At 40.1% G+C, this 18,963-nt stretch overlaps 1 protein-coding gene across 1 annotated transcript in view; it reads left to right on the top strand.

Moving 5' to 3' along the window:
• The window catches only part of WARS2 (tryptophanyl tRNA synthetase 2, mitochondrial), a 123,793-nt gene that overhangs the window by 30,698 nt on the left and 74,132 nt on the right, over positions 1–18,963 (top strand). Inside the window, exon 2 of the mRNA XM_053705131.1 lies at positions 14,221–14,475. Coding sequence (XP_053561106.1) covers positions 14,221–14,475 — 255 coding nt within the window. The remainder of the gene's footprint in view (positions 1–14,220; positions 14,476–18,963) is intronic.

Below are 18,963 nucleotides of genomic sequence, written 5' to 3'. Positions count from 1 at the left end.
AGGTGTTTGCACAATTGATTCAGCAATGGGGCACACCAGAATTGGATCTCATGGCATCTCGTCAGAACGACAAACTTTCTCGTTACGGGTCCAGGTCAAGGGATCCTCAGGCAGTACTGATAGATGCTCTAGCAGTACCCTGCTCGTTCAACCTGGTTTATGTGTTTCCACCATTTCCTCTCCTTCCTCGTTTGATTGCCAGAATCAAACAGGAGAGAGCTTCAGTGATTTTGATAGCACCTGCGTGGCCACGCAGGACTTGGTATGCAGACCTGGTGGACATGTCATCTCTTCCACCATGGTCTCTGCCACTGAGACAGGACCTTCTGACTCAAGGTCCGTTCCAGCATCCAAATCTAGTTTCTCTACGGCTGACTGCTTGGAGATTGAACGCTTGATCTTATCCAAGCCGGGTTTCTCGGAGTCGGTCATAGATACCTTGATTCAGGCTCGAAAGCCTGTCACCAGGAACATTTATCATAAGAGATGGTGTAAATATCTTTATTGGTGCGAATCCAAAGGCTACTCATGGAGTAAGGTCAGGATTCCTAGGATTTTGTCCTTTCTCCAAGAAGGATTGGAGAAGGGGCTATCAGCTAGTTCCTTAAAGGGACAGATATCTGCTTTATCAATTCTACTGCACAAACGTCTGGCAGATATTCCAGACGTTCAGTCGTTCTGTCAGTCTTTAGTTAGAATCAAGCCTGTGTTTAGACCTGTTGCTCCGCCATGGAGTTTGAATTTAGTTCTTAAAGTTCTTCAAGGGGTTACGTTTGAACCTATGCATTCTATAGATATTAAGCTTCTATCTTGGAAAGTTCTGTTTTTAGTTGCTATCTCTTCGGCTCGAAGAGTTTCTGAACTATCTGCATTGCAATGCGACTCGCCTTATTTTGTTTTCCATGCTGATAAGGTGGTTTTGCATACCAAACCTGGATTCCTTCCTAAGGTTGTTACTAATAGGAATATCAATCAGGAAATTGTTGTTCCTTCTCTGTGCCCTAATCCTTCCTCTCAGAAGGAGCGTCTGTTGCACAACTTGGACGTGGTTCGTGCTTTGAAGTTTTACTTGAACACGACCAAAGATTTGTAAGGCTGCGACTTGGTCTTCGCTTCATACCTTTTTCAAATTTTACAAATTTGATACCTTTGCTTCTTCGGAGGCTATTTTTGGGAGAAAAGTTCTTCAAGCAGTGGTGCCTTCTGTTTAACCATCTGTCTTGTCCCTCCCGTTCATCCGTGTCCTGTAGCTTTGGTATTGTTTCCCACAAGTAAGGATGAATCCGTGGACTCGTCTTACCTTTATAGAAGAAAAGTAAATTTATGCTTACCTGATAAATTAATTTCTTCTATGGTAAGACGAGTACACGGCCCGCCCTGTCACTTTAAGACAGATGATATTTTTTTGATTTAAACTCAGTCACCTCTGCACCTTGTAGTTTGTCCTTTTTCTTCCTGTACCTTCGGTCGAATGACTGGGGTGTGGAGCTAAGGGAGGAGCTATATAGACAGCTCTGCTGTGGTGCTCTTTGCCACTTCCTGTTAGGAAGGATAATATCCCACAAGTAAGGATGAATCCGTGGACTCGTCTTACCATAGAAGAAATTAATTTATCAGGTAAGCATAAATTTACTTTTTTTTTCCTTTCATGATTCAGATAGAGAATACCATTTTAAACAACTTTCTAATTTACTTCTATTATCTAATTTGCTTCATTCTCTTGATATTCTTTCCTGAAAAGCATATCTAGATAGGCTCAGTAGCTTCTGATTGGTGGCTGCACATAGATGCCTCCTGTGATTGGCTCGCCTGTGGGCATTGCTATTTCTTTAACAAAGGATATCTAAAGAATGAAGCAAATTAGATAATAGATGTAAATTGGAATGTTTAAAATTGTATTATCTGTCTGAATTATGAAAGAAAAAATTTGGGTTCAATGTCCCTTTAAAACTGCATGCTCTATCTGAATCGAGTTTTTTTTTAAATTTATTTTTATTTAATGTTTTCACATTTCCTATTTCTCTATGATACATTTTACCTTTCAGCTGAAGGAAAGTTACATTATATAAAGTCTATGGGCGAGATTACCTATACGGCGCAGGCTTTAGCACTACTGCAGAAACCCGCATCGCCCATAATTTCACCTCACATTAAATTACATAAACCCCGCCAGCAGTTCGGATAAACTAGCGATGTCCATAAATGTGCGTAAATAAAATTAAAAAAAAAAAACAAATCTCCCGTAAAAGTCTAACCCGCCTCCCAAAAATAAACCAGACACATCAAAACCCCTATATCCGCCATCAAACCCACATCAGAACTAATAATAAAAGTATTAACCCCTAAACCGACAACCCCCACAACGCAATATGCCTAATTTAAACTATTAACCCCTAATCCGCCAATCACACACATCGCAAAATACCTAATAAAAGTATTAACCCCTAAATACGCCATCCCCAACATCGCAAACTACCTATTAAAACTATTAACCCCTAATCCGCAATTAACCCACATCGCAATAATCCTAATATATCTATTAACCCCTAATCCGCCAAACCCCTCAACGCAAATAACTAAATTACTAAAACCCTTAACCTAACACCCCCTAAATTAACCCCAATTACCTAAATTAAAAATACTGTTACAATTAAAATAAAAAAGCTAGAATTATTTAAAGGGATACTGAACCCAAATTTTTTCTTTCATGATTCAGATAGAGCATGCAATTTTAAGCAACTTTCTAGTTTTTTTTTATCCATTTTCTTCGTTTTCTTGCTATCTTTATTTGAAAAAGCAGGAATTCAAGGCTTACAAGCCGGCCCATTTTTGGTTCAGACCCTGGATAGTGCTTGCTAATTGGTGAATACCATTTAGCCACCAATCAGCAAGAACAACCTAGGTGCTGAACCAAAGATGGGCCGGCTCGTAAGCTACATTCCTGCTGTTTTAAATAAAGACAGCAAGAGAACGGAGAAAAATTGATAGTAGGAGTAAATTGAAAAGTTAAGTGTGCCTTTAAAAATAAAAAAACTAAGATTAAACTAATCTAAGATTAAGAAAAATAAAAAAAAGTCAAACATTACATAAAATAATAAACCAAATTATCAAAAATAAAAAAATAAACCTAGTCCGTATGAAAATAGAAAAGCCCCCCCCAAAATAAAAACACCCCTTAATCTAATACTAAAATACCAATAGTCCTTAAAAAGGCCTTTTGTAGGGCATTGCCCTAAGTTAAACAGCTCGTTTCCCCCTCTAACAATAAAACCCCACCACCCACCAAACCCCCCAAAATAAAAAAAACCTAACGCTAAAAATTCCTAAATGGCATTCAGCTCTTTTACTGCCTCTTCCTTCTTCATCCAGGACCAAGCCTATAGTATATTAACCCCTAAAGGTGGATTAGGGGTTAATATACTTTATTATGTTTATTGCGATGTGGGTTAATGGCGGATTAGGGGTTAATATAATTTATTATGTTTATTGCGATGTGGGTTAATGGCGGATTAGGGGTTAATATACTTTATTATGTTTATTGCGATGTGGGTTAATGGCGGATTAGGGGTTAATATACTTTATTATATTTATTGCGATGTGCGTTAATGGCGGATTAGGGGTTAATATACTTTATTATATTTATTGCGATGTGCGTTAATGGCGGATTGGGGGTTAATATTTTTTTTTTTTAGATTAGGGATTTCGGGGCACTCTTAAAAGATCTGAATGCCATTTTAAGGGCAATGCCCATACAAATGCCCCTAAATGGGCAATGGTTACTTTATGTTTTTTTAGTTGTTTTTTTTTATTTTGGGGGGTTTGGTGGGTGGGGGGGTTTTACTGTTAGAAGGGGGACTTAGTTTTTTTTTTAAGAAAAATAACTGTCTAACTCAGGGCTATTGGTAGTTTAGTATTAGATTAGGGGGTGTTTTTATTTTGGGGGGCTTTTTATTTTTATAGGGATTAGGTTTAATTTTTTTATTTTTGATAATTTGGTTTATTATTTTATGTAATGTTAGACTTTTATTTTTTTCAATCTTAGATTAATTTAAATTCAGTTTTTTTTTATTTTTAAGTAATGTTAAATTTAGTATTTTTAAATTTAGGTAATTGGGGTTAATTTAGGGGGTGTTAGGTTAGGGGGCTTAGTAATTTTAATTGGTTATTTGCATTTTAGGGGGTTTGGTGGTTTAGGGGTTAATATATTTGATTAGGTTTATTGTGATGTGGGTTAATGGCGGATTAGGGGTTAATATACTTTATTAGTTATTGCAGTGGGGGATAGCAGTTGACAGGTAGATAGATATTGCGCTGCATTAGGTTTTAATATTTTCAGGCAGTTACGGTGCCCACATACTCAGCGTAAGACTTGCTGCGCCTGCCTATGTGTGGCGAGGTGACAATGGAGTAAAAGTTCTCCATTTTCGCCGCGTAAGTCCTTGCGCTGAATATGATATACCGATTTGCGACGCGGTTCTTCTTATGGGAGTAAAACTTGCGGCCGATGGGTGAAATATACGTGACGCATTTATATGATACCAAAACCGTGTAAAAACCAACGTCGCTGGCTTTTGCGGGCGACGCCGCATATGTAATCTTGCCCTGTATATGAAGTGAGATATAACGATGATTAAGTGGGCGGGTATAAGTGTTCATTGACAAAAATATTAGTATACCATGAAAATAGCTGTAAGGGTCATAAACTATATAAGTCCTTAAAGGGACAGTAAACGTGCAGAAGGCTCGGCAGTTTTATTAACCAGCGTGTCACAAGTTCACTGTCTAATCACAGCAAACCCGATCTTGCCATTCAGTCCGTGGAGCTTTGCCTTATTACGTTCTTCCATAAGTGGGAGCATAGACTGTGTGCGTCTTATCCTATATAAGTAACATTTACATAAAGTAGAACATATCAGTGTAGGAAATGGTTGCTAGTTGTTTGAGGGATCAGAACCCAGTCACCTGGTGTGAATAAAACAAATAAAAAAATGAAGATAAGAGAGAAATATGGTTCTAGTAAATTACCACTCCAGACAACACTTGCCGGGTTGTATTGTCCTAGCCATTGTATATTTCAAGCCACCAAGCACTAACGTTATTACATAAGTCAAGTTTGTTCTGTACCCTAAATACAGATGTCACCATATATCTAATGCATTAAGTAATACTTGCAACCTGAGTAAAGTTAGGCGGGTGGGCTTTCTCCAGTTTCTTGATATTGCTAGTTTTGTTGCTGTGAATAGATAAATGAATAAAATCCCAGATGCAGAAGATCCACCTATTTTCTAGGGACACCAATCTGCAGTACACGAGGAAGCCAGTTTGTGTATAGGGGATGGCTGGGAGGGGTATGTCCTACTATACCAGTGTTTAAGTGTCTAGTACAATAGGGTGAGTCATTCTCATGGCCCATCTAAGGGATCCAGGGCAGATCTTCTGGGCACATAATCGCTTGCTCAACCTCTCACCATCTGGGCACTGAGTCAGTGATTCCTGATGCTGAGGAGTGGCAGACGAAGCAGTATGTTAAGTAGCGCTAGACCTCCAAATGTAACTGTACTTCCAAGTTAGCTCTGCAATGGCCAGAGTATCTTCCCTTTCCATATATAGTTAGTGCTAAGGAATTTATTATAAATAGATCTGAGGGCCGAGTATGGTATACACCTGAAAATATACGTTCCTTTTGTTTTCTGCAATTCTCCCTGGCCATCAGATTTCTGCAAACATCCATCCTATTAATTGTCTGATTTCTGGTAGTCTGCATAGCTGTTAGTGATGGCTAGATTTAGGTCTGTTTAATGCATGAAGAAGACCACGTGAAATTTATACTTATTTTGTGTGTCGTCTGCAGATTTGTGTGTCTGACTTCTGTTTTTGTCATAGTAACTGATTGTGCCAAAGTAGGTGAGAAGTTCAATTAGAGCTGATATGGAACTTTCAGGAATTGTTGGCAACAATGTAACATTGTTCCCAAAGTCTCCCCAAAAGAAATACCTACAGTGCAACAGTCAGAGTGGATCGCCTTTGCTAAGGGTTTGATCGCCATGGGGAACAAAAGGTAAAATAGTGCGCATCCCTGCCAGGTTCCATAGCTCCTGTTCCATATGTGGCAGAGGCCATAAGGTCAGGAACTCCAGCTCGGAGTACACAATTTTTAGCCCCGCCCCTATGATGTACAAATACCACTAAAGTACCTCTGATCTCTGCGGTGACGCATTCAGAAATTTAAGGGCATGAGGAAGAGGCTGTGAATCTGCGCTTGCGCTATGCTCCATATGCTCTTCCTTTATTGTAGGAGAGTGGTGGAGCCCTTTGTGTAAAGAAAAAAAAACTGGAAGAGGAGCAGTGAGTGACCGTGTGATTACCTCTGTATGGTCCCCGGTGGGCTTATTCATATCCCCTGTGCTGTATAGGTAGGCAGAGAACGTGTGCTAGGCATGGTACAGGAGTCTGTGTGCTTAACACAAAGCAACGTTCCCGTAGCAAACCCACATGTCTGGTACGCTGTACATACTGCCGTATAGTGTCTACCTAGACCGGGATTGTAACGGGTCAGCTGGGTAATATGCAGCTTCACAGCACCTTACACTTCATAGTGAGAACTGATAAGTCAAATCAAATAAAAAAACAAAACCAATATTATTTGTTATGTCTGTAAAGAACACAAATATTGACAAATTCAATTAAAGGACAGTAAACTCTTAATAATATGTATGTATGTTTGTGTATAGTGTGTGTGTGTATACACTATATATTCATACACACATCTATATAAACGTATTACTTGCACGTCAGGTATCTGTTTGTACTTCTTTTATTTAAACTAGTTTTGTTGTGTGTATATACATTATATATATATATATATATATATATATATATATATATATTCATACACACATCTATATAAACGTATTACTTGCACGTCAGGTATCTGTTTGTACTTCTTTTATTTAAACTAGTTTTGTTGTGTGTATATACATTATATATATATTCATACACACATCTATATAAACGTATTACTTGCACGTCAGGTTTCTGTTTGCACTTTTTTTTATTTAAACTAGTTTTGTTGTGTGTATATACATTATATATATATATATATATATATATATATATATATATATATACATACTGTATATATATATATATATATATATATATACTGTATATATATATTCATACACACATCTATATAAACGTATTACTTGCACGTCAGGTTTCTGTTTGCACTTTTTTTTATTTAAACTAGTTTTGTTGTGTGTATATACATTATATATATATATATATATATATATATATATATATATATATATATATATATATTCATACACACATCTATATAAACGTATTACTTGCACGTCAGGTTTCTGTTTGCAGCCAAATTCCACACAACATGGGAATAAATCCATGTAAATATTAAAACACATAAGCATACAAGTTCGACTCATGAATGACAGTTCAAAAGAACCTGACCGGTCAGGGATACACGAAAAAGCACATGTGAGGCGAAATGTAAATAGCAGTAGTGTTGCTTAGGCACAGGTTTTTATAGTGAACCACTACACCCAACTACCTCAGAACCTCCCAAGGAATGGGCATGGAAGGTATATCCTGGGCAGATATATGAACCGGGATCTAAGTGGTAAACACTGCAAAGCCTGTGTCAGGCACCTTGTAGAAAGTGATTTCACAGTTAGAAATGAATACAGTTACTGCAATATACAAAATATAGGCTATTATATCAAGTGAGACCTCCTCTGGCTTTGCTACACCCAGCTGCTTACAGCACCCCTGCAGTTATGGGGCTACTTGCTGCGCAGGTTACAAAGGGGATCTAAGCAAGCCAGCAGGTGAGCCCCCTGAATATATACATAGGTAGACAAGTGGGTAACAATTGTAGAGGTAACACAATTTATGCAATATTGATTACATTCGCATTGTGCATACACATATCCACAGAAGAAGTCTGCAAAGCAAGATGCAAGGATGTTAGCATGAATATGTCGCAGGTGAATTAGTGTTTTCACATGCAGGCAAATAAGAGTCAAGTTGTAGTTAGTAGAGCACAGTCTAAGCAAGAAATGTATGACTCCAAGCGAAGACAGGTATCAATTACTCACTGACTCTGAAGGTAGCCAACAGACTCCTTCACAAGATGAGGAAATAGGTACCAATGTCCATATTTCGTCAAACCTAAAAGCGAAATCGAAATATATGCCACAGCTATCCATGGTCCCGGCAGTAAATATTTTTGTTAAACAAGTAGAGAAAGATCTACAGAATATATCCATCACTGGCTTGGTAGCTGATAACCTTAATAAAGCCGAAAGAAAAGCTCTCAATGACCTAATGAATGCCAAAGGGGTGGTCATAAAGGCGGCCGACAAAGGCGGCAATCTGGTTCTATGGGATGAGCAGATGTACGTTCTAGAGGTAAAAAGACAGCTACTGGATAAGAGACAATATCAATGTCTCACATTTAATCCTACTTCCTCTATACAAAATGCACTGTTTTTTGTCTTAAAAGGAGCAAAGGACAAAGGTGTGATAACCCTATCTGAATTTAAGTATCTCTATCCTGATCATCCAATAATGCCAGTCTTTTATTGTATCCCTAAGATACATAAGAACCCTACAAATCCACCTGTCCGCCCCATAATAGCAGGCATTGGGAGCTTAACTGAAAACCTTGGAAACTACATAGACCACTTTCTAAGACCCTTCCTTACGACCATGCCCTCATTTGTCCTAGACACAGCAGATTTTCTGAGAAAGGTTGAAGGCTTGAGTGTTCCGAAAGGGGCACTGTTGGTTTGTCTTGATGTTGAAGGTCTGTATTCGTCCATCCCGCATGAAGTGGGCATTGAGGCAAGTAAACATTTCCTCATGACAAGAGGAAAGTATGCCCAAAAGCACACAGACTGAAGGTCTGTATTCGTCCATCCCGCATGAAGTGGGCATTGAGGCAAGTAAACATTTCCTCATGACAAGAGGAAAGTATGCCCAAAAGCACACAGACTTTGTTGTCGAGGTACTTAGATTTGTATTAACAAATAATGTATTCATGTTCGACAACAAGATATACAAACAACTAAGAGGCACTGCGATGGGTGCCACTTGTGCTCCTACCTACGCCTGCCTACATCTAGGCGTATGGGAAATGGAAGAGGTCTTTCAGAGCCCCCTATTTGAGGAAAATATCCACATATGGTTAAGATATGTGGACGACATTTTCCACATCTGGGAGAGCTCTGAGAGCCTCTTAAAAGAATTTGTTGACACCCTAAATGTAAATGATAGAAACATCTCTCTTACTGTTCAGTACAGTAAAGAGGCAATTGCCTTTTTAGACATTGAAGTGAAACTGGAAAAAGGGGTAGTTTCAACTGAGAACTTTTGCAAATCCACTGCGACCAATAGCCTGTTAATTGCCTCTAGCCACCATCCCAGCCATCTAAAGAAAGGAATACCCAAAGGCCAATTCCTAAGGCTTCGTAGGAATTGCTCTAGCAAAGAGAAATATCTGAAACACGCGTCAGAAATGGAACAAAGATTCCTGACTAGAGGGTATTCCAAGAGAGTGGTTAAAGGGGCATTTAATAATGCTCTACACATGGACAGGGAGAAACTTCTTTTGCCCACACCAAAGAATAATGAATCTAAGATAAGACTAATCACTGATTACAATTGCCACTGGAACTCTCTGAAAGGCATTCTCGCAAAGAATTGGCATATCCTTACCAGTGACATAGGGGTCAGAAAGGAAGTAGGTGATTTCTCCAACATCACTGCCAGACGGGCACCCAATCTTAAAGATAAGTTGGTGAGGAGCCAATACTTGTCCAAAACAGGACAAAGTAACTGGCTTACAAAACATAGATCCATAGGCAATTATCCCTGTGGAAAATGTGTAACATGTAAATTTATGCGCAAGACAAAAGAGTTCAGTACGAATACGGGAAAAACCTATAGACTAAAACATTTTGTGAACTGTGATACTGAGGGGGTCGTATACCTGCTGTCCTGCGATTGCCCACTTTTCTATGTGGGAAAAACGAGGAGGGCGATAAAGGACCGCATCTCAGAACATAGAGATGATGTAAAGAATAAAAATCCTAAAAGCAATGTAGCAAAACACTTTGAGTTGGCGCATAATTGCAATCCTGATTCACTCAGATTCGTGGGCATAGACAAAGGCATCATAAACGGGAGAGGAGGAGATAATGATAAAACCCTCCTGAGAAAGGAATGCAGGTGGATATCAATCCTTGGGACACAAATTCCAAATGGTCTCAACGATAAATTAGATATGGCCTGCTTCCTATAAGACTGTACTTAAGGTAGAGTGGAGTGTTGATATGGAGAGGTATTTTGCTTTTACACTCCATTCTACCTAACCAAAAATAAGCAGATTCTACAAGATATAAGACAATAAAAATATAAAGAACATGTTGTTTCTTGAATGACAGATTGTAATGTTTTTAACTGTAGCAACCAAGTATAAATGTTTGAGGAAAAATATGTAACATTTCTAACCTTGGCTTTGCTTCTTGTAAATTTGAAACATAAGATTGTAAATAATAGCAATCACATAAGATTGAAAGCTGCCTGTAGCAGCATGTGAAACTTTCACCTTCCAGCAGAGGCGCAGCATCATTGATCTATATAACAGGACGCATGGATCAAAGCAGTATTACGCCCTGACGAAGCCCGGTCTGAATTCCAGTCGAGCTGGTGAAACGCGCGTCGGCATTGGTGGAGCCGACCAGGTCACGTGATACACGTGGTGCACCGCTGTGCTTGGCGTTTGCGATGGAGATCGCTACCGGCATGGAATGCTAACAAGTGGGGACAATATATACCCCTGTGGATATTGGACACAACAACATCTGAAAGCAAGGTCGTATAAGTGTGACATGTTGACACCTGAAATATACTGATATGGAATAGGTGACCATGTTGAAGAAAATAATGGCATTCTGTTAAGTTGGAGAAGGCGCTGTTTTGTCTTTCACTGAGACTAATATCTTGATACCTGTCTTCGCTTGGAGTCATACATTTCTTGCTTAGACTGTGCTCTACTAACTACAACTTGACTCTTATTTGCCTGCATGTGAAAACACTAATTCACCTGCGACATATTCATGCTAACATCCTTGCATCTTGCTTTGCAGACTTCTTCTGTGGATATGTGTATGCACAATGTGAATGTAATCAATATTGCATAAATTGTGTTACCTCTACAATTGTTACCCACTTGTCTACCTATGTATATATTCAGGGGGCTCACCTGCTGGCTTGCTTAGATCCCCTTTGTAACCTGCGCAGCAAGTAGCCCCATAACTGCAGGGGTGCTGTAAGCAGCTGGGTGTAGCAAAGCCAGAGGAGGTCTCACTTGATATAATAGCCTATATTTTGTATATTGCAGTAACTGTATTCATTTCTAACTGTGAAATCACTTTCTACAAGGTGCCTGACACAGGCTTTGCAGTGTTTACCACTTAGATCCCGGTTCATATATCTGCCCAGGATATACCTTCTATGACCATTCCTTGGGAGGTTCTGAGGTAGTTGGGTGTAGTGGTTCACTATAAAAACCTGTGCCTAAGCAACACTACTGCTATTTACATTTCGCCTCACATGTGCTTTTTCGTGTATCCCTGACCGGTCAGGTTCTTTTGAACTGTCATTCATGAGTCGAACTTGTATGCTTATGTGTTTTAATATTTACATGGATTTATTCCCATGTTGTGTGGAATTTGGCTGCCACTATTAAAGCTATTGAATTACATTAAAGTGATTTGTGAGTTTTTCTAAAAGAGTGCTGAAACCCTGTCTTTTTTGATATCAGGATTATATTCCAGGTACGTCTCTTTTGTGTACATGATACATTTAAACTAAGGGTCTGCACCATATTTAAATTTAAGTTGCTTGGACATTTAAGCCCTTACGCAACCAATCAACTCACACTAGCAACTGCGTCCTTTCCTAAATTGTTCTTGATTTTATATATATATATATATATATATATATATATATATATATATATATATATATATATATATTCATACACACATCTATATAAACGTATTACTTGCACGTCAGGTATCTGTTTGTACTTCTTTTATTTAAACTAGTTTTGTTGTGTGTATTTTAATGCTCTCGGCCTGTATTGGTCAATGAGAAATATGTACTTTAAGATTCTGTACAGTTTAATGCATTTTGTTAGTGACAAATGTATGTTTAAGAGTTATTTAAAAAAAAAAAAATCACGATTAAAATCGCAAACCACTTTTTCTTTGGGTGCAAAATCTATATATATATATATATACACACACACACATCACATTGGTTAAAGGGACAAGAAACCCCAACATTTTATTTCATGGTTTGGATAGAACATACAACTTTCCATTTTACTTCTATTATCAAATTTCCTTCATTCTCTTGTTATCCATTGCTGAAGGAACAGCATTGCACTACTGACAGGAAGTTGAACACTTCTATTTAGCCAATCACAAGAGACAAATGTGTGCAGGCACCAAACAGCAGCTAGCTCCCACTAGTGTAGGATATGTGCGTGTTTTTTCAACAAGGGATTCCAAGAGAACAAAGCACATTTTAAAATAGAAGTGAATTTAAAAGTGTCTTAAAATGACCTGTTGTATCTGAATCATGCAAGTTTAATTTTGTCTTTCCTATCCCTTTTAATAGTGCAGATATTGGAAGCTGTGCAACAGGAGTTATTTATACAGCTACTAGTCTTAAAGCCTGTGTACATGGGCCATTTTTTGCAGTACAGCGGTTCCACCCCTTGCGCTCTCTCTCTATCCCCCCTCTCTTTTGCTCTATCCCCCTCTCTTTTGCTCTATCCCCCCTCTCTTTTGCTCTATCCCCCCTCTCTTTTTTGCTCTATCCCCCCTCTCTTTTTTGCTCTATCCCCCCTCTCTTTTTTGCTCTATCCCCCCTCTCTTTTGCTCTATCCCCCCTCTCTTTTGCTCTATCCCCCCTCTCTTTTGCTCTCTCCCCCCCTCTTTTGCTCTCTCCCCCCCTCTCTTTTGTTCTCTCCCCCCCTCTCTTTTGTTCTCTCCCCCCCTCTCTTTTGTTCTCTCCCCCCTCTCTTTTGCTCTCCCCCCCTCTCTTTTGCTCTCTCCCCCCCCCTCTCTTTTGCTCTCTCCCCCCCTCTCTTTTGCTCTCTTCCCCCCCTCTCTCCCCCCCCCCTCTCTCTCTCTCTCTCTCCCCCTCTCCTCTTTTGCGCCCCCCTCCTCTCTGTTGCTCTCTCCATCCCCCCTCTTTTAAACTTTCTCTCTCCCGTCGGCACCCCCCTCCCCGTCACGCACGATCGGCCCAGATGCCAGGAGGTCAGTGTGTTGAAGGGCAGGTGTGTTTGTGCTCGCGCTCTCTACTGCGCATGACAGCTTCGGACAAACACACTTGGCCTTTTATATTATAGGATAGTTACTTAACCCTATGAATTGTTTCAGGGGGATACTTTAAAGCATATTATTAAAGGGATATACAACACTACATTATAAACAACTTTCTAATTTACTTCTCTTAAAAGATTTTTTGTTCCTTTGGTATCTTTTGTTGAAAAGCAGGTATGTAAGCTCAGAAGCGTGCACGTCTGGAGTGCTATATGGCAGCAGTTTTGCAAGAGCACTAGATGGCAGCACTATTTCCTGTGATGTAGTGTTCCAGACATGTGCACGCTACCTATCTAGATAACTCTTCAGCAAAGAATAACATGAGAACAACGTAAATTTGATAATTGAAGTAAATTGGACATTTGTACCCTCTATCTGAGTCGTGAAAGAAACAAATTGGGTTCCATGTCTCTTTAATTGCATAAAATTTAGCTTTATATTGGCTACAATTTTAGCCGTGTGCTTCACCCATTAAAGAGACACCAGGGAGCATTGTTTACAAACGTTGTCAGCAACCACTGCGTAGGGTGTTTTTAAAAAAAATATAATTAAAGTTTGAGTTTTAAACGCCCACACACTGGGGAAATACTACTTTGGTAACGTTTAGCGCTTAAAGGGGTATCCTGTTCAGTGTTTATACTGAAATTGTAGATAAGATTAATATTAAGACAATAACATTTGGGTTTGTATCCTATAACAATTGTTCCTCATCCCATTGTATGTTTGGTTGCCATACTAGAAATGGAACAAACTGCTGACTTAACCTTTAAGTGGTTGAATTCCTTTCTTACAGAATGTCCAGCCTCGCGTCTTCTCTGGGATTCAGCCCACGGGCATCCCACACCTGGGCAATTATTTGGGTGCCCTGCAGAACTGGGTGCAGTTGCAGGATCAGTACCAATCCATATTATACAGCATAGTGGATCTGCACTCGATCACCGTACCCCAGGACCCAGCCACCCTGCAGCAGAGCGTTCTGAACATGACGGCCTGTCTGCTGGCCTGCGGAATCCAACCAGATAAAAGCTGCATCTTCCAGCAATCGCAGGTTAGTGGCAGCAGATGTGGCCGTGTCACTGTGACGTTGTTAAGTCCTGTAATGTGTTTGTTAGTGTATAATATGACTAGACTAGCTGCATGTGAATGTGACATACATGATTATCAATTATCATTTTGATTTGGAAAGACCTCAGTAATTTTAAACCTTCTGCATGTAGGTAAAGTGATATTTTAGCCTGTTAATCCATTTCAATGAACGTAATAACATCTGGTTTTAATTCAATAATAGAATGTATCATCAGTAGCAGATCACATGATCACTAGCTCCTAACAGATCACATGATCACCTTGTTTGTGGTGGGTCATTGGGATACAAGAGGCAGTTGTAATTCAGTGAATGGGTTAATAGTGTAATGTTGCTTTGCAGGTACAGCACCACATAGATAAATAAGCATCTCGCGCTCCTGCTTCCTGCAGCTTGTTTTCTCGTCTTGTATGCTACTCTGTCATGTACAGTGTCCTCTAGGGATACCCTAGGAGTATGATTCCATATGTCCAAATATAAAAGCCCTCCAAGAAAAACAGCTGACATCAACTGGGAGGTGGGATAGTGACGCTGTTTGTTTATTAGAGCACAGCGCCAGCTCGCCTAGCAATGTATGCGAGACACTAAGTGTGGTTACACACAGGGTTTGGTAGAGGTCCTGCTACCTACCTTATATACCATGCATGTGCGACTGACATTGTATGAACATGTGCTATTGTCTAATCCTGTAGCTAAGAGGTGTGCTATTGTCTAATCCTGTAGCTAAGAGGTGTGTTGTTGTCTAATCCTGTAGCTAGGTGGTGTGTTATTGTCTAATCCTGTAGCTAAGAGGTGTGTTATTTTCTGGTCCTGTATGTAAGAAGCGTCTTATTGACTGGTTCTGTAGGTAAGAAGCGTCTTATTGTCTGGTCCTGTAGGTAAGAAGCGTCTTATTGTCTGGTCCTGTAGGTAAGAAGCGTCTTATTGTCTGGTCCTGTAGCTAAGAAGCGTCTTATTGTCTGGTCCTGTAGCTAAGAAGCGTCTTATTGTCTGGTCCTGTAGCTAAGAAGCGTCTTATTGTCTGGTCCTGTAGCTAAGAAGCGTCTTATTCTCTGGTCCTGTAGCTAAGAGGTGTGTTATTGACTGGTCCTGTAGCTAAGAAGTGTGTTATTGTCTGGTTCTGTAGGTAAGAGGTGTGTTATTGACTGGTTCTGTAGGTAAGAAGTGTTTTTTTGTCTGGTCCTGTAGGTAAGAAGAGTGTTATTGTCTGGGCCTGTAGGTATGAAGCGTGTTATTGTCTGGTCCTGTAGATAAGAAGCGTGTTATTGTCTGGGCTTGTAGGTAAGAAGAGTGTTATTGTCTGGGCCTGTAGGTATGAAGCGTGTTATTGTCTGGTCCTGTAGATAAGAAGCGTGTTATTGTCTGGGCCTGTAGGTAAGAAGCGTGTTATTGTCTGGGCCTGTAGGTAAGAAGCGTGTTATTGTCTAGTCCTGTAGGAAAGAAGCGTGTTATTGTCTCGGCCTGTAGGTAAGAAGCGTGTTATTGTCTTGGCCTGTAGGTAAGAAGCGTGTTATTGTCTGGTCCTGTAGATAAGAAGCGTGTTATTGTCTGGTCCTGTAGATAAGAAGCGTGTTATTGTCTGGTCCTGTAGGTAAGAAGCGTGTTATTGTCTGGTCCTGTAGGTAAGAAGCGTGTTATTGTCTGGTCCTGTAGGTAAGAGGCGTGTTATTGACTGGGCCTGTATGTAAGAAGCGTGTTATTGTCTGGGCCTGTATGTAAGAAGCGTGTTATTGTCTGGTCCTGTAGGTAAGAAGCGTGTTATTGTCTGGTCCTGTAGCTAAGAAGCGTGTTATTGTCTGGTCCTGTAGCTAAGAAGTGTTTTATTGTCTGGTCCTGTAGGTAAGAAGCGTGTTATTGTCTGGGCTTGTATGTAAGAAGTGTGTTATTGTCTGGTTCTGTATGTAAGAAGCTTGTTACTGACTGGTCCTGTAGGTAAGAAGCACGTGTATGTACTGGTGACCGGGCCTATATGTAAGAAGCATGTGTATGTACTGGTAACCGGGCCCATCGGTAAGAAGTTTATTTTTTTTCCTGGTGACTGTGCCTGTAGATAGTAAACGTTTGTATGTACTGGAGACTGGGCCTATATGTAAGAAGCATGTGTATGTACTGGTGACTGGGTCCATCGGTAAGAAGTTTATGTATGTGCTGGTGGCTGGGCCTGTAGATAAGAAGCATGTGTATTAACGGGTCACCGAGCCTGTCGGTAAGAAGTTTTTGTATATACTGGTAGCTGTGTCTGTAGGTAAGAAGTTTGTGCAAGTAATGGTGACCGTGTCCGTAGGTAAGAAGCGTGTGTTTGTACATGACTGGGACTATAGGCAAGTAGTAACTGCTGCCTTATGTATGGCACAATGTGCGACTAGTGACTGGACACATCTACACAAGGCACATTCTAGTAACTATAGGCTTACGCATGACGCAGTGAGCAGACTCTTGACTGGAGACGTCTACAGAAGACATGTGCTAGTAGGTGTTGGCTTAGGTATGATGCAATGAGCAGTCTACAGAAGGCACATGCCAGTAACTATAGGCTTAGGTATGGTGCATTGAGCAGCTAGTGACTAGAGACATCTACATAAGGCACATGCCAGAAACTGTAGGCTTAGTTATATGGCGCAATTAGTGGCAAGTGACTGGACACATCTACAGAAGGCATGTGTTAGTAACTGTAGGCTTAGATATATGGCGCAATTAGCGTCTAGTGACTGGACACATCTACAGAAGTCAGGTGTTAGTAACTCATTCTTTATTCTTACTCCTCTGCCCTTCACTTAGCCAAGCAAAACTACTTTTCTTCTCTCATATCTTTTCACTCCTCAAACCCTAAACGTCTCTTCTCCATTTTCAACACTCTCCTCTATCCACCTGCACCACCCCTTCATCTGCCTTTAGTTTTCAAGACGTCTCAGACTACTTTTTCAACAAAACACTTACCATCCGAAGTAACATCCCACCACAAGACTGCAACCTTCCATCTCCGCCCCCGGTCACCCCCTCCACCACTCTCAGTACCTCCCCCCCCCCCAACCACTGAGAATGAAGTGAGTTCCCTAATATCCTCACACCTCACTACCTGCACCCTTGACCCTATCCCTTCACATCTAATACCTTCTCTGTCTTCTACCCTCACCACAACTCTTACTCACATATTCAACCGATCCCTTACTACTGCTTCATTTCCATCATCCTTAAAATATGCAAAGGTCGCCCCCATCCTCAAAAACCCTCACTCGACCCCAAGTCTCCTGCAAACTACTGCCCCATATCACTGCTTCCGCTAGCTTCAAAAGTCCTGGAAAAACTAGTTTTCTCTTGTAAGGTGTATCCAGTCCACGGATCATCCATTACTTGTGGGATATTCTCCTTCCCAACAGGAAGTTGCAAGAGGACACCCACAGCAGAGCTGCTATATAGCTCCTCCCCTAACTGCCATATCCAGTTATTCTCTTGCAACTCTCAACAAAGCTGGAGGTAGTAAGAGGAGAGTGGTAAAATATAGTTAGTTTTTTCTTCAATCAAAAGTTTGTTGTTTTCAAATAGTACCGGAGTTGTACTATTTTATCTCAGGCAGTATTTAGAAGAAGAATCTGCCTGCATTTTCTATGATCTTAGCAGCTTGTAACTAAGATCCACTGCTGTTCTCACATATGTCTGAGGAGTGAGGTAACTTCAGAGGGAGAATGGCGTGCAGGTTATCCTGCTATGAGGTATGTGCAGTTTTAAGTTTTTCTAGGGATGGAATTGCTAGAAAATGCTGCTGGTACCGGATTAATGTAAGTTAAGCCTAAATACAGTGATTTAATAGCGACTTGTATCAGGCTTACTATCAGAGATATATACTCTTATAAAATGGCAATATAAAACGTTTGCTGGCATGTTTAATCGTTTTTATATATGCTTGGTGATAAAACTTTATTGGGGCCTAGTTTTTTTCCACATGGCTGGCTTTATTTTTGCCTAGAAACAGTTTCCTGAGGCTTTCCACTGTTGTAGTATGAGTGGGAGGGGCCTATTTTAGCGCTTTTTTTGCACAGTTAAAATTACAGACAGACATTCAGCTTCCCTCAGCAGTCCCCTGCATGCTATAGGACATCTCTGAAGGGCTCTAAAGGCTTCAAAAGTCGTTTATTGAGGAAGGTAGGGCCACTGCAGAGCTGTGGCAGTTGTTGTGACTGTTTAAAAAACGTTAATTTCTTTTTTTTTTACGTTTTTTGTATTAAGGGGTTAATCATCCATTTGCAAGTGGGTGCAATGCTCTGCTAACCTATTACATACACTGTAAAAATTTTGTTTGATTTACTGCCTTTTTTCACTGTTTTTCAAATTTTAACAAAATTTGTTTCTCTTAAAGGCACAGTACCGTTTTTTATATTTGCTTGTTAACTTGATTTAAAGTGTTTTCCAAGCTTGCTAGTCTCATTGCTAGTCTGTACAAACATGTCTGACATA

The sequence above is a fragment of the Bombina bombina genome, chromosome 3 (genome assembly GCF_027579735.1).
Source record: "Bombina bombina isolate aBomBom1 chromosome 3, aBomBom1.pri, whole genome shotgun sequence".
Classification (NCBI taxonomy): Eukaryota; Metazoa; Chordata; class Amphibia; order Anura; family Bombinatoridae; genus Bombina; species Bombina bombina.
Note: the sequence above shows the minus strand (reverse complement) of the source record. Positions and strands in the feature narration are given on the sequence as shown.